Genomic DNA, 17515 nt, shown 5'->3' on the forward strand with positions numbered 1-17515 from the left:
TATTATAAATAATAAATGCTTAAAACGGTGTGCTTTAGTGAAAGAGGAAAAAAAAAGACTTGAAGTTTTTAGCATATTTATTATCAAAAACAACTGAAAAAGTCCATAGCAAAACTTTTTGAGTTTGCAGCGATAAACTTTCAACTATTTTACATCTGCTCAAACATGCTTTTTGATCTTGAGCGTTCAGTATCCGTATTATGGCTTCACATTTTTTGTTAAGTCTTTGCATCAGTTCCTTTCTACTTGTAATAAAGTCCCACATTACACCTGTAAAGTGTTATACAACTGGAAAGCTCAGGAGCTTAGCTTTCCGATGCTGTTTGAATTTTGTGGGTAGCACAAACGTTTCAAGAGTTACAGTAATTTGAATGCTGTAAAGTGAAAAATGCAATGCAATTCACTCAAGCTACAAAACTGACAATGATCTGCATTTGTGTTAAATGTGGTTACATGTAGAGCTTTCTAACTAAAATACTTACATTTGTATATTTATTCATTTATTATAATGATATTATAATGGTATATAATGATCTGCAGTGGGCAATCATTTCAGCAATTATGGAATGTGACATTGCCACTAAAACCAGCACCCACTTCTTCAAAAAGGGATCTGCATTCATTAAAACCAACTGTTTGTACACATGCATGGACTTTTATGTAGTTGGACAAGCATGAGATTGTTATTTTGCAATGCACAATATACAGTCATAGTTAATATAAAAATAAAAATAAAAAAATGTAAAGCGGCACGGGGATGAAACAAATATGGAGTCACGATCCTGATTAAAAGCAGTGCAGCTCCAGAATAAAAAAAGCGTTCCTCATTACGACCTAAGTTCTTGACGACATCAAAGTAGCATTGTAATGTCTTCGGTAAAAGCCTGGTGAAGATCAGAACATGACTGTAGTTGAATTGTCATGTGTTGCTAAAAAGTTTCAAAGAAAACACTGTTTCATATATAATATCTGTGCTGCAATTTAGTCTTTGTTTCCCGCAATGCCACTTTGGATCAAACATGTGTGAGCCTGTTGCTCCCACGTAATATTACATCTCCATTTCATCAGCTGTCTGATCACAGCAGTGAGCTTCAATCTTCATGTTTAAAAACACAGCTGGATGATGGGTAATGATAGCATTTCAGGAAAAATGTGTCACGTACTCCCTCAATTATTTACATGTTTACCATGTTTTACAGTTCGGTAATGGTTGAAATAACTTTGGAATGGGAGATTGAATTCCTGACTTATCGACGGAAACAGGAAATCTCTTAAAAGAAGCGGAATTTGACAGAAAACCTTGGCAGTGTTAACCCCCAAAAACCAACCAGTGGCCAACATGATCAACTGATCTATGACATTTTATAACTTCAGTACCAAAAATCTGATCAATACATTTAAATAATTCATGTAAAATATAGCTTCTCAGCTTTTCCGTGGCATCAGATATGACCCATTTGGATATTCAGAGGCTCCATAGTGAACATGGAAACACAGTAATTTTCTGTAAAATTGATTCACCAGTAAAACCCATGTAGTTTAACAAATGTTTTTCCATTTAGTTGATGATATTTTTTGCTGAAAAAGTCTTTTTTCCCTCAGTTTTATTTGTTTTGATATAATGACCTTCAAATTTACTCTGAGCTTTTGTGATCATGATCACTAAAATATGGTAAAATCCTGTTTTTTACTGAAAAATGTAAAATAGAGAAGATAATATTACAATAAATAGTGATAAATCACTTGGGAAAGATTACAAAAGACCACAAAAGTAGTTTGAGGTCTTTAAGGGTTAAGTGGGCTGGGTGACAACAGGGTGTACACTTTTATTATTGTGTTTTGTTTTGGTTTTTTTGCAGCATTGTTTTATTTTTTTACACATTTCATGTCAAAAGGAATGGATTATATGTTTCCATAAGACAAATAATAAGATTACAGGAACCGTAACTGTACTACCTTTAATCAATTTCCAAAAACAAACCACACATTCAGCTACAATGAACCATGTTTAAAGCATAAAATAATATAAGTTGAACATCACCCTTACTATTGTACCTATTGTGACCTTAAGCTTTCGAAAATCCTAGAGGATGGAAATACAAATACTATAAACAGCAGGAATAAAAAAAAGCAACAGAAAGATTTCTAAAGTCAATCCAAAGTTGTTGCTTTTTTTTTTTTTTTTAATAAACATCAATAAATGTTGTAAGACAATACAGCTCAGAACCCAGAAGAATTGGAGAAGGATCACTGGCGAGTACACACACATACACATCAACACGCACAAAATCTGTGTGGGAGAGAATCAATGAAAACAAAGCATAGCTGAAACATGCTATAAACAACAGCACAAAACAAGTCAGTAGGTCTGCGCTTTTATAGCTGCACTGCTGAGTCACGACGTTCAGCACCTGTATTAAAACTGACTTTGAGCCTGAGGTTAGCGAGACACTGTAGAAAAGATTTTACTGTAAATCTCTCAATCATTCAAAACAACGTTAAGCCTTCATTCACTGACCTTATCATCACCAGATTTAATTTCAGCTCCGGTGGAAACAATCTCTCCCAAAAAGTAATAAATGATTATCTCTGCCTGCAGTAAAACTGTCCCTTTTGAACTTGAACCCCTTGCATATTTTTTATTCACTAAATATCTTTAAAGACCTTAGTCCATGTAGTATGGGATAGTTTATTTTTATTATTTTTTATTTTTTTTACTGGTCGTTCCTCCAACATTCTGGACCTCTGACATCAGAAAAAAAAGGTCCCAGCAGTCAGTGTGGGCATTGAGAAGACTAGTGGGATAGTTTATTTTAACAGAATCTAAAAATACTATTTTAGCACAGAACCTTCAATCATTCTTTAACAGGTGCCTGTTTTCATATTCAAAGAGCCGTGTTTGTTCTTCAAGTCAAGTATATGACTAGAGATTGTGGAAAAAGTATATTTTCTTTCAATATTATGCCGACACCACTGTGACCTATCATGATTTTATTCATATCGTGCCTTTCTCATTTCACACAATATTAAAGTGATTTCCCTATGGAAAAACCTGCTGTAACAAGCCCTGCAGACCAAACAAATGCACAGACATTCAAAAACCATGCAATAAGATATAAGGTATGAAGCATAGACCATCATAATGTAGAAGTATAACCTACGGGAAAACAATATCAATCTGTTCTCTGCAGTCTGACACGGAAAACAGGTCATAAATATACTCACTTTTGACTTATAAAACAGAAAAGTTGAGGTAAAAAAAGCAAGCAGAACCAGGATCTGACCAAAACCACAAACCTCAGACTCTTGGACCAAGGCAAAGCTAAGACTTCGATCTGTTTAATATCAGCCCAGATGTACCTATTATCTGCAGGAAAAATAAAACTTTACTTTTCAGTTTAGCAGTTAGCCTTGGTTCTGTAAAGGGAATCTATACTGTCCTTTTCTGCAGTGTTAGAACTTTGTAGAAGCGTACTAAAAGGCTGCTGTTAATCATAGACATACACTGTGACTCTGGTGAAAAAGCGATGCTGGATACCACCAGTTCACCTCACAGCAATAGCAGCTTCATATTTTTTTTCCTCTCTTCTGGTTTCTTTGATGTCTGATTGAAAAACAGCTCCATTTGGTTGCAGTGAAAAACAGCCTGCTCTGATTTCCACAGGGTTGACCCAGTTGTCTTTTGTCCTCATTACCTGTCCAACTATCATCCTTCCTTTGCCCTCATCAACTCATTCTGCAAATTAAGACGTCGTCCTGTCCATAGCCTCATTTCTGACCTCCGGAAAAACTACCCCAAAGTGGGATCGTAACCCTAAAATTGGACAAGGGTTTTTTGTTTTGTTTGTACGACTGTGAATTCAAGTGGGATGAACTTCTTCTTTCATCCACTTTTACTGTTTTATTTCAAGGAATCTCAGTCGCTGAGAGCTGTGATTAATTACCAACCCTGCAGTCTTCTCATATCTTGCTCCCGCACTTGATGTCCCTTTATTCGAGTTCCCTATATTGTCTTCCCTCCCACTCATTCAGTATTGCTCTGCCTGGCTTTTCACCCCTATATGATCACCTTTTTTCCCTGAGAACAAAAGATTTCAGGAAGCAAAAAATTCACCGTAGTGAGTCATTATTCTTTTCTCTTTCTCTCCTCTCCACCTACAGCGTCTTCCTACCTGTGCTCCTCTGGGGGAGGAAAAAAAAAAAACGTGTGCATGGATTATTCTGGAAAATAACAATGTGATATTTCATCAACACACACACCCACTATGGACACACAAAACATGCCTTCTCAGCAAAGTACTGCCTATATTCATTAGCCGCTAAGAATGCAGTGTTCAAATGAATCACAGCAAACTGCTTACACGTAATCTTGTCACGCCGCAGTGTAAAATATATTGGGTTTCTTTTTTACAGTCCATGTGGTGCCAAAATAACTGAATGGACCTGTTGAACCATATGTAGGTCTACTGTACAGGGTGTGTTTCTGTGAGTGTGTCATCATACTGATTATACAAACACTTCTAGCTGGATGTGTGTAATATAACAACGATGTTATCGGGATACATCTTTACGTTCGTCAGGACACTACGGTATGTCAGTTTTTGCCTTGTTACATCTTTTACAAGTGTCCACATCCACTTTCATTTGTTGAACTACATGAGTTTTAATGGGGAATGAATGTTGCAGAAAATGACACCAAAGTCACTATAGAGCAGAGTTTCTCAACGGGGGCATTTGGATTGAGAAAGATAGAAGGAGGGCGCTGAGACTGAATTCGGGGGGTGTTTGTCTGTATAAGTATCAATATCAAACAGCATGTTGCCGTACTTTCCAGGCTGTAAGGCGGACCAGAATATAAGCCGCACTTGACTATAAGCCGCGGCTGACTTTAAGTCGTACCTGACTATAAGCTGCAGGTGTCCACAGTGTCACATGAGATATTTACACAGAAAGATGGTAAACAGAAAGATTATTTAAATATTTTTTTCCATACCTTAACTGCTTTTTTCCAAACAGTGCCTGTAACACGGCAGTTAAACGGCATTAACACGGCTGGTTAAAAAACCCAGAAAAGTCATTGATCTCTATCTTCATCTTCCTTCTGCTCATTGAAACCACTGCAGTCGTCTTCTTCAGTGTTCTTCAGTTGAACAGCCTCAAAGACTCCGTCACACACCTTCTACATCACTCCTCCGTTGTTGCTCAGTGGCACTTCTTTGCTGCAGCTCTATTTCCTTCTTGGACAGACACATCGATTGCTTTTAACTTAAAAGCTGCAAAATATGCATTTCTTCGTTTGTTTTCCATGATGAGGGTTTGTGCATGACACGCAAAATGATTGTTAAAAGTTAAGATTAAAACTTCTCCTCTTCGCATCACCTCTTCCACCTGTCTGTCTCACTTTTGCGCTTCCTGCTAGAGCGCCCCCTGGTGGCCATTAGCCCGTATAAATCTATACTCGAGCTGCGTCGCTGTATAAGCCGCAGGGTTCAAAACGAGAAAAAAGTAGCGGCTTATAGTCCGGAAAGTACGGTATGTCAATGGCGATTTCCGTGCCACTGCCCCCCCCCAACTCACAAGTGCTCCTTCACAATAAGGTGGGGGCTCACTACTCATGCAACATATATAAGCTCCGGTAGACTGACCATCCTGGGGGGGGGCAGCATGATGATGAAAAGGGCCGTTCATTGAGAAACACAGCTATAGAGCATCTATTTCAGTCAATTATTTCAATGTATTGATAGGATTAGTGGTTTAAAAGTTCTTAAACATTTTTTAAATATATATTTATTCGTTTTTTTCATTTTTACAAAAAAACAACATAAACATAAAACAGCCCCACCACCCTCTCTCCCGCACGCCAATGAATTTACAGTAACACAGTCCTGACAACAGTAAATTAATATGCTACAAATTAGTAATGTCACATAAAAGAGAGAAAAGTGTATGTAATGCAGAAAACAACAAGGTCAGTCACTCACATCAGTCACCTCATTGAAGACATTTGAACACAGGGTCCATATCTGGTCAAACATTTGGCCTCCATCATCATTATAATACCTTAGTCTTTTCAGATGTAGTGTGTTTGCCAGTTCCCCCTTCCAAAGGTCAAATGTGGGCACTGAGTCCTTCTTCCACACTCTCAAGATCAACTTTTTAGAAATCGCCATACCAAACAAAACAGCAAAAGTTCTTAAAACATTTTACAGTCTATCAGTAGATGCTTTTGGTTGGTGGAAACTGTTTAGGTTTTTGAGGGTTAGACTGGACAGAAACAATGACATTAAAATGTTTATTGTAATAACACTTCTGGTCACATATTCCAGCTCTACCTTTTATTTCATTGTACAACATGTCTGTCCTTTTGGCTGTGTGTTGCGCCCTTGTTTTTCCAAATCCTACACAAGGTACAGTACAGTAAATTACATCATGTCTACAGCAACAGAACAGGCAACCAAAAACCCTTTTACAACACATGCTAAATCCGTTTTTTCACGGCATCCTACAGACTTACAATGTCCTCTTTGAAAACAGTACGACTCTGTGTGTATGCACATGTGCAAAGTGCAGATGAAGCCTAGGAGGTAAAAAGTTACAGTGGTGATTACAGTAATTATGGTTTCAGGTTTTGCATATTCCTTCAGATGGACCAGTAGATTACCAGACAGTTTTGGCACACAGCGACAGAGAGTGAGAGAGAGAGAGAGAGAGGGAGGGAGGGTGGGGGAAAAAAGAAAAGAGTTACTGTTGGGGGGGGTGATGGAGGGAAGGAGGGAGGGGTTGGATGGATGGAGGGAATGAGTAAAAGAAAAACTGGAAGAAATCACAGGATACGAAAGGAGAGCAGGAGAGAAAAAGAGTGATAAAAGAAGAGAGAATGAAGAAGCCGAAGATACGAAGAGGAGAAAGACTATTTCTTTCGGCAGCCCACTCCCTCCTGCGCCTCCTCACCCCAGTACTCGCACCACACTCAACCAGGAGCTGAAAGGGCTTTTACAATTTGCCTTTGTTTCTATCGAAAAAGAAGCGTGAATGTCAGATTCTGCATGAGAAAAGAAAGAAAGGAAATCCCCCTATCCCAAAGTGTTCTTTCCGAACTTTATTTTACGTCACTGCGTTTTTCTGTGTTCCTGCTCATAATAAACATGTTTTTTTTTTGGTTGTTTTCTCCTCTTCTCTCACCCTCTCAATATACAAGGACAATGCAAATAACAAGCTTTCAGTGAAAACAAAAAGGACCATGGCCCCCGACTCATGGACCCCCTGTTGTGGCACGACGTCTTTTCTCAATGGCAGCTTAATTACATATTCATGGTGACACAAATAAGACTCTCTTACTCCGACACGCTATCACACCACTCAGCCAAAACACCCAGCACCCATCTGCTGGTCGTGTGTCTGCCCTTAAGGATTTGTTCCGTCAAACAGATCACACGTATGTATTAATGTGAAGTCTTTGTGCGTTTACATATGCGTTTGAAGCTGTCACATCTGTGCAACGCTCGGGTTCAAAAGGTTTTTCCAGCGTTATCGAAAAATAGGGGCTTTACATGCATCCAAATCTGCAGCGTGTTTTTAATATGAGCGCCACGAGCAAAAAAACATGGAGACGCAGCAGATTGGTACTTTGGCAGGAATCCAAACAAAGTGTCAAGAAACCGACACAGGAAGGGACAGGGGATTAAGTTGAAGAAGCAGAAGTTCCCGTCTTCCCATACACGGAAAAAAAAAAAAAAAAAAAAAGGCTCGGGTAATCGCTTGTTTCCAATAAGCACAGTGTGCCGCTCGTTGTTTTTGAAGCAAATAAACCAGCCTGGGCTATTTACTGGAGGTTTTACGGTATCAAATAAAAAGAATATATGGACCATGAAAAGTCTAAGCTGCCGGTTGCGGATAGAAGCAAAGGCCTTAAAAACAAAGAGATACAGGGTGAGATCTCAATAGCGAGCAGCTGGCACGGTATGGGCAGGGTGTGCTCTATTCCTCAACTTGTCACCCTCCTCCGCTCTCACCCTTTTTCTCTTCCATCCATCTGTGTTGATCCAGTACCTGTGTATGTGAACTTCCTCCCACCCTTTTGGCTGACTGATGAGTTTCCACCATGTTTCTGTGACCAAAAACACACACACACACACACACACATACACACAAACAGATAATGTCCCGCTGCTTGTGGGCCCCATTCAGAGGCACAACAATATGTCCACTGTTTGGACCACACTCTAATTAAACAGTGTAAATCTAACTAGAGAAAGAGACAGAGTAGTGAGACAGCAGCAGCAGCAGCAAAGGGGAGGAGAATAATAAAAGCCAGCCGAAAGTGAGAGAGACGAAACTCAATGTCAGAGGTAGCAGATGGGAAAGAAAAAGCAGAAAACAGGACAGGAAGAATGAGAAATGGGGACAAATGATAGACACAGGAATTGAGACGATGGTCGAGGGTGCAAATATCTGTGTCCTGGCACTAGTTGATGTCAAGTCCAGCTGTCTATTGTGTGAATTAAAGCGCCCCAGCTTCTTTAACAAATGCTAAATAAATAATAAGAGAAGTCACATTTTGATTTCAACTTCCTGATATTGCGTTAAAAACCCTTTAAGCTTCTAATTTCTTGCAGTGTGGGACTGCATGGGACCATTGGGAACTACATAGTAGGCCATTGATTGGGAACAAACGGAGTCCTCTCAGAACACCCACTCAACACATCCACTCACACATCCACACACACACACAGCTAACTAAAACAAAAAGCCTGGAAATGAGAGCCCCAAATGAGGCCTTAGGTTTCGCAAGCCATGAAAAATTCATAATTCCAGATCTTTACATGAAACTCTAGAAGGAATTAGCCCCTAACAGCAGGAGACGCTGAGAATCAGTTTCCGAGCGTTTAGCTTCTGCCTACTCTTTATCCTCTTCTTTCTTTTTTCTCTGGTTCAGCCTGTCTCTCCAGTAAACATGCACAGACACACAGGGACACATTCTTATGTTCCATCTCTGGGTTTTCCCCTGCAGAGACTGAGAGATAGTAAACGGTGCAAGCAACGCGATGCAGTTTGTCGACACAGCCTTTTGAAAACCACACTTGCGCCTCAAAAACTGGATCTCATCTCTGCTTTCCTGAAAGAAAAACAAGCCCGCAAAGTTTTCTGCCGTTAGACAAACATCCTACATTCGGGCCCTTGATTCTTGGAAAAGGCCGAGCCGTAATTGCTGTGTTCAAGTAAACCGTCTACAAAATGCACAGAACTGTAGGTGGACAGAAATGATTCAACCTAAAGCATAAAATGTACTGAGTGAATGGAGGAAAATACAAGGCCACAGGCAAGAAGAAAAAAAGAGGGTCAGTAAAATCCATTCAGCAGCTAACAGAGGACGGTGACTGAAAAGGATAAAGACAGAGAAAAGGTGGGTGGAAAAATGTCTCATCACTGGTCACACTTAAAAGTAAGAGTCTATGAAATCTACGGATGAGTAAGCATGGATAAAAAATAAGAGAGAAGGCAGAAAGGGTGAGGGAAATCTGCCATCACTAGGCTGCTGCTAGCAGCAGGAGGGTCTTCTATACAAAACAACCCCAGACACAGTCAAAGACTTCCTTTCACACACACTTGGTGAACGCCTGTCCGAGCACACACACACACACACACACACGAGCATGCATTAGTACGCTTGCATACTCGCGCAGACAGAATACAGCATTGTTTGACCACAGAAATATCTTGCTGTGTGTGTTCTGTGTGTGTGTGTGTGCATGTGTGTGTGTGTGTGTGTGTGTGTGGCAGTCAGTCAGCTTGTCAAGTCCTAGTGGAGTGATCAAAGCTGGTACAAACCACCCAGAGAGATCTCTCCCTTCCTCATCCATTCATCTTTTCCCCCTCACACTCTTTCTATCTTCCTTTCTTGCTGATACATAAGTAGCATCAAATTCAGCCCATAAAACCTGCTCAGCCGGTCGTTTTGCATTGGTTAAGGTAGCTCAGCCAATCAAATTGGCCAATTTTGTTCCAATAATTCCCAGCTGTCTCCCTACAAGCACTGAAACCTTGATGGCTGCAGTGCGCCATGGGACAGGATCAGAGCATAATGGGAGACAGCATGGGAGCTCTGGCAGTATCATAATGCCAAGTTCACAAGCACACGCACATACACACACGTAATGAAACACCATGTGAGCTCTGCAGGAACACTGTGGTGATGCCAAGTTCACACACACATGAACAAAATCACACAATCTTCCATGTACAGATATGCTGGCATGCAAACATGTGACATACAGAGGCACACACCGCAGGACTTCCTTGAGAACATCTCTGTGCTGCCAAAACCATGAGCACACAAAAACACCTCTCGCAGAAGTACACCTCGACACCTATGCAGTAGGTGTCACATGTATTAGAGGCAGACCGATATATAGGCCGGCCGATTTATTCATTTTTTTCAATATCGGCCTTAATTTTTGATTGAAAACCAATATTTGATCAGTAGTAAAAATGTTATAATATATTTGATTAGACACTTGTGTGGACAGCACTTTAAGTTCGATAGATGTTAAAAGAGTACCATGTGTACGTTTATTAATAATTTCATTTATATTGCTGCATATAAATCTTGTGTGTTTCAACTGTATTTTACAGTCAATGTGCTTTAAAAAGAAAAAAAATCTGCCTTAAATATCGGCTCTAGATATCGGCTATTGGCTGGCCGAATTTTTAAAAATCGGCATCGGCCTTAGAGAAACCTACATCAGTCAACCTCCAACATGTATTCAGTACTTAGAGATGTGTTCCCAATTGAACCAACACCGAATTCCACATTAACACACAAACGACCTATTTAAAATCTATGCCATGGAGGTTATGTCAGCACTCACATCATCTGTCTATATGGATGGATGGATGGATGGATGTTAGTAGGAATATCCTCCTGACACCCAGGAAAGTACATGTTTTGGCTTTTTTACATTAAATAATTATCTTGATTGGAAAAAGCAATATGCAAAAGTAAAACTGTGAAACTTTTGTCGCCTACAGAGGACAAAAATGCATTGCTGGGTCTCAAGAGGATATACAAAAAATATTGGTAGAAAAAAGAAATGTTTTGTTTTGGGGATTTAGATGATGTGATCATCTTCATAACACTTCACTGGTTTTCTACTCTCCATAGTTGAACCTACTGTATTTCTACAATATGCCGGTGATGTGCCAGTGCTGGAGATAGGTCTGGCGCCATCTACTATCACTTTAAAAAAGGGGAGGGTGTAAAATTTATCTGGGATGTTTCACAAATTCTTTACATGAATCACACTTGTCTTTGACAGCGTTGAAAGCAGAATGCAGCAACAGCGCCTTTACAAAATTCTGTTGGTAGAAAAAAAAAGTTGCTTCGGTGGAATTTCAACACATGAGGAGGCAGATTGTGGACGTCGCATCAAAAGTCGCATGTCCTTCACCCTGTTGGTATGAGATTAGTTTTACCTGTAAACCTCTGGTAATGTTGTAATAAGTGAGGAGGTTGCCTGTGATCTTAAACCCATGAGAATTCTCCATGTCTTTAATTTCTTAAGTAAGAATTTCCCTGAAAAATGACCCACCCTATCTCTGCAAACACAGGCCCTGTGATAATATCTGACCCTCAGTGAATCAACATCTCAGTGATTTAGAGTTATTTGCAATGTTTTTTGTTTCCTCCATGCATTTATTCAGCTTATTTCCTGGTCAAGGACTACAGAGGCTGCTCTGGTAATTATGAAGAGCAGTTTTAAATGCGTTTTGGGTGCGATGTAGAATGGACATTCACTGAAAGCAGTGACAGCGAATTTGCAAAATGATGTCGATAGATATTTTAGCGTGTGCACAAGGAAGCACATCAGAATTAAATCAATACAAAAAACATACAGAAAACATGGTGCATGTTTGCCAAAGCCGTTTTCAGCATGAAGTTGCAGGTTTTTGTTATTTTACGTAGCAAAGCGGACTTGCTAAACAGTAAAATACAGATAGTAGAAGGATGGATAATGATAATCCTGTTACTACGAATCAAAAGCTTATCCTGGAAGACCCCACCCTGCAAACTAGACACCGACTTTGTCTTTTTTCACACTTCTTTAACTTTTATCAGCTGTGGAATCATTCTTTTTATTGTACCTACTTATCATATTTTATTGCTTTGTAATACAGGGTGGGGAAGTAAAATTTACAATATTTTGAGGCAGGGATTGAAAGACAGTGTATGACCAATTAGTTTATTGAAAGTCCTTCTTTCTCAATAACTGCCTTCACACGTTTCCTGAAACTTGTGCAAGTGTTCCTCAAATATTCAGGTGACAACTGCTCCCATTCTTCTTTAATAGTATCTTCCAGACTTTCTCGTAATAGTTTTGCTCATAGTCATTCTCTTCTTTCCATTATAAACAGTCTTTATGGACACTCCAACTATTTTTGAAATCTCCTTTGGTGTGACGAGTGCATTCAGCAAATCACACACTCTTTGACGTTTGCTTTCCTGATTACTCATATGGGCAAAAGTTTCTGAAAAGGTATGGATAATAGTGTTAGGTATGATTATGACATCAATATATGTTTAGTTTCAAAACAATTGACGTAGTGCCTGCTGAGAAAAAACAACTAAATGTTCATTCTAAATTTTGCTTCCCCACCCTGTATATAAAAGTTGTTTGTTGCATCTTGATCTGTTGTAACTATGTCGGTGTTGCTCTTTTGGCCAGGTCACTCTTGGAAAACAGATTTTAGGCCATGTATACACATAGGCTGGTATTTATAGAAACAGCTACTTCTCTACTTCTATTTTCAGTTATAACATCGTACACACCAGACTGTGTTCAGAAAAGTTTTTAATCTACACAAACCCGCATAAATATGACGTAGAGCGTTGACATGGGGTTAGGGTCAGGATAAACAAAGGTCGCACATGTGATGTTGATGCATTTTTGGGAAAACTCCAAAATTTCCACTTTGTTTTTTTCAGACATAGGGAGTAAGTATAATAATAATAATGCTAATAAAAGGAAGTTATGTAATCACTCTTATCTCATGCTTTGTTTTTGTTTTTTTTTATCCCTGTATTCCTATTTATTTTATATTTTTATGTAGAGTTTGTTAGAATTACTGTCATCTGCTGATAAAATAACTTGAATAATCTAATAAATATAAAACAGGAAATGTTTGTGCGTAAATAAGTGTTACAACCAGAACCCAGCAGTCAAACTGTGGAACCGCAACCATATAAAGCATAAACACACCAAATGTTTTTCGCTAACACCCTATTGCAGCTGAATTGTACAAGATGGCTATAACCGAGCTTAGTCATCATAATAAACAAGGGGACTTTTCAGACTTTGTAGAGTGATCTTGACACCCATTCTCTCCGGATCAAATGTAAGGGGGCTTAGCTAATGGCTTTTTAATAGGCCGAAAGGCTGGAGGGTGGGGTTTAGCTGGAAGGCTGACACATGCACTCAAGCTGGTATGAGAGGATCTCAGCTAACACTTTTCTCTCATTGTAGGTCCACATGTGGGTGTGTGTATCAGTGTGTCCTTACAGTGTATCACTCTATAGCTCCAGTTGAGCAGAGATGGAAGAAAAAGGCCAGATTAAATGACTCAGAGCATAAAAAAAAAAAAAGCTCAGAAATAAAGTACATTAATTTGGATTGAATCTGCTTTGTGGTGAGATAACTTAACTCAAAATGGAATTAAAAAGAAAATTTGAATATCCAATCCATCATCATCTTTAGCAGTGTCAACATTTCAACAAACTGCACCATGGTATGACCTTAAAAACAACCTTAACAAACTACAACAACATCCCACGTGGTGTAGAGGAACTGCGGATTTCAACCAGGAGCAACAACCGGCTAAACTTTTTAGCGATGCATGAGCAGAAACGGCCCAGTGATCATTAAAACAACATCTGTTTATGTTTCCCATTCAAAGACAAAGAGCACATAAAAACATTGTTTGTGATGTTAGAGGTTATTCTCCACTTGAATGGATAGGGAATTGGACCCAGCGCCGATGCACAGAGAGGATCAGCTATGTACACAAAGTTACCCACTCCCCCTGTGTGTTAGGTCAATGTGTTTGTGTGTTTTTCCCCGATACGACAGAACAACTAATGGAGTAACTGCACACACAAAGAAACAACTTCAGAGACATGAGTTGAGTTGTTTAGAACAGAGAAGTGCCAGGCAAGAGAGCAAAAGTCCAGGCGGAAAAGGGTAACCAGAAAAATATATAAACCTTAGAAAAAGCCAAGCAGAGGAAAACACTGAGTGAATTTTTGAGACATAGAAAGATCCACGTTTGACCTCCTCTGCAAAGCACTAACACTTTTACTTTCTAATTATCAGAGATTTCAACTAAAGTCAAGTTGAGTTACATGTCGGGGGGTGAGGGGTAATTTATCAAAGGGGGTGAAAGCCTTCTAAAAACGTGTCCCTGGATTGGAATGTATTGATTTAACAGTGAACCGATAGAGAAAGGTTTTAATGAATATTGGTGAGGGTTGCTGAAATGATATTCCCTCGGGTGGTGAGAAAAGGGTGGCGGCAACTTCATGTCCAATTATTGGCCAAATTTAACATCAAAACCCTAGGCCAATCAGAAACATCAATATGTGTGGGTAGCAGACAAGGCATGCTTTCGAGCGGACTACTAGGTTCATAAGACAGAGGGAATTACATGAAAAGTGACCGAACTAGTAGACAATCACAGAAACAGAACTACACCTATGATGAGGTCCCGTTTAGAAGAATACAGCTCAGATAAGTAACAGCAGAGTTGACTATTAATATTAAGGCTTTTAGATTAACATTAACAAGGCAAAGGTTCTGGCTGAGGAGGTCACAGAGAGTGGAACATGGAACATCATGGAACTGCCAAGAATACAGCCCTATTGTGAATTTTAACAAATAACAGCAAAAATCGTCTAACTGTTGAAACTTACTTATCAGAGTTTCTTTCGCTCACCTTCTGACCTGCGTATTTTTTTCCTTTGTATGGCTGCATGCCTCTCCAAATATCACTTTAATATCCCTGTTGTGCTTTACCAGAGTCATATCCTGCAAATACTGTAGCAATGCACAACACCATATCATTTTTTTTAAAGCTTATAATTTATGTAGACCTGCTTCATATAGACTCTGCAGAGGGATTTTTTCTCATAATCTAATAATAAAGGTGAGTTTCAGATCTTCAATGCCAATATCAGATTTCTAGAGTGTTATTTATTATTATTATTATTTGTTTGTTTTTTTCTTGCTGGTTTTGTTGGGAGATCTGTACAACTGCCTACGCGCCTCCAGCAGCTTTTGAGCGTTTGTGACTTCTGATCAATTTTCCAATCGGAGCAGTGAAGCATCGCCCTCAATTTTTCTAAGTGTTCTGCAATGAGACATTAGTCGCCTAATCGTGGACAACAAGTCCTGCCCTTCACAGTTTTCGCCTTAATTTAACTGCGACCCGGAGCAGGTTTTCATTCCAATGTGAAGGAAAACCATTGCAATATATACTATTATATGCGCGTAAAAAGAACACATATCAGGGTATAGTTGCGCATACGCCGCCCCCCCCCCCCCCCCCCCCTTCAGAGCATCCATGTATTGTTTTAATGTTAGATCTTAGTTATTTCTTGGAGGAACGTGGGTTTCGACTTGTGCCGTTCAGTTTAGTCCACTCCACATGCAGGGATCTAATGCGCAAATACCCAGACTGGATCACATCTAAAGATCTCTCATCAGCATCATTTTACATGGAATTATATTGCATGATGATGGTAAAAATACAAATAAAACAGAATAAAATTAAAAAAAAAAAAAAAAAAAAAAGTAGACATCTTCGGCTGGGGATACCTCTACATCGCCGCCACTAACACAGATGTAAGACAAGCTCAAAAATGAACATTAAATTAAAATCTGAAAGGTGTGACATTTCAGACACACTTCCCAGCCTTACTTTGGGTGAGTCCCGGGTGTACGAGCACCAGGAGAACCAGGATCCCCGGCGTGGCGCACATCCTCAGCAAGCTGCAGCCTCCGTGTCCTATTCCACTTCTCTGGCCACTTTTCCCCATTGCAAACGACGCGTAAAACGCATACAACGCACTCACACACACACACAATAAAAAATACAAAAAAAAAAAAAAAAATACAAAAAAAAAAAAAACTCCTCTTCCCACGGTGGGGGAATAAGAACCCCCCTTTTCAACCACAGGGTCTGGTGGTTAAATTCTGCGCGAAAGAGTCCTAAAACCAAAAGTGAATAGGTGTGAAGAGTCTAGTCCCAGTGTTGTGTCCGGCTCAGAAGGCGCAGGGTAAAGCTGTGACAAGAGAACGCTCTGTGGAAATGACCACGGGGTCCCTTCACTCGTGTCAGCGGCACTGCTGCCTTGCCACTAGCTCTTTTCCTCTCCGTGCGCTCTCTCCTTCGCCACTCGCTCCGTTTACGCAGAGAGAAAGAGATGCCACCGCCCTCTGGCTACCACAGCACACTCTGGATTTCAGCCTGTTTTCCTCTGCTTTCTCCTCCTTCTCCTCTTTCTTACTTTTAAAAACACAAGAATGCATCACAATAAAAATGTGCTGACTCCCTTTCATAAAAAAAAAAAACAGCGGCGCATTACATTTCAGCATATTAGAATGAATACTTTATCATAGGCGCGCTTACAATAAAGCGCATTTTATCCACATTTACGCATTTAATTGTGGAAATCTTTCCTGAAGTACATGAGCTGAGATTTCCTTCATTTGAACTGCATTTCTTTGTTTTTCTAAGGCATGACTGTGACTTCTATGTGACTTGCAGAACACCTGCATAGAACAGTTATCATTTACTTCATCCACCAATTATATTGCGCGTGTACGACCATGTGCACAACAGTCATTTCTGCAGGTGTGGAATATACCACGGAGCCACGTTTCTCTGATGACTCGCCGACTAATGTCTGCCCCCTGACGGCCACATCCACGGGACCTGAACAAGGACGCACCGTGAGAGGTAAATGTACAGGAACAGTAATGCATGTGAAGCAGACTGCATCTGGAAAGGAACCAAGACATGATCACATTTAAAAAATAAAACATTTCTGATGATTAGACTATAATAATCTGACTTAAAGGATGCTCAGGGGCTCATTGTGTCTTTACTATATAAGTGGGTCAGTGACAAAAGGCGCTAACATCACATATTTCTGGACATAATAAGAGTAGATGGTTTATAAGTTTAATATTTAGATTTTTCTTTATGGAGGAAATGGACTGATCACATTACATGAACTTTCACTGTCACTGCTGCGACAGTGACCAAACTCTGCTGTATCCACTGAAACATGAGGACCACAAGCTGGTTCTTATCTCAATTCAGCTACTGATCCACACATTCGATAGAAGCAATCGAACAGCTTTAATAGGAGGCTTCTGCAAAACCTAGATCCCACTGGTCGATGGACAGCATTGGTCTTTTCAACTGCTGTTGCTGTGTGAATATAAGTGTAATTTTTATG

General features: G+C 39.7%; 1 protein-coding gene across 1 annotated transcript in view; it reads right to left on the reverse strand.

Annotated features, from left to right (window-relative positions):
• LOC115425562 (netrin receptor UNC5C-like) overlaps positions 1-16409 on the reverse strand; it is a 287867-nt gene extending 271458 nt beyond the window's left edge. Inside the window, exon 1 of the mRNA XM_030143191.1 lies at positions 15970-16409. Coding sequence (XP_029999051.1) covers positions 15970-16087 — 118 coding nt within the window. The 5' untranslated portion in view covers positions 16088-16409. The remainder of the gene's footprint in view (positions 1-15969) is intronic.
• Positions 16410-17515: the final 1106 nt, after the last annotated feature.

The sequence above is a fragment of the Sphaeramia orbicularis genome, chromosome 9, assembly GCF_902148855.1.
Source record: "Sphaeramia orbicularis chromosome 9, fSphaOr1.1, whole genome shotgun sequence".
NCBI classification, from domain to species: Eukaryota; Metazoa; Chordata; class Actinopteri; order Kurtiformes; family Apogonidae; genus Sphaeramia; species Sphaeramia orbicularis.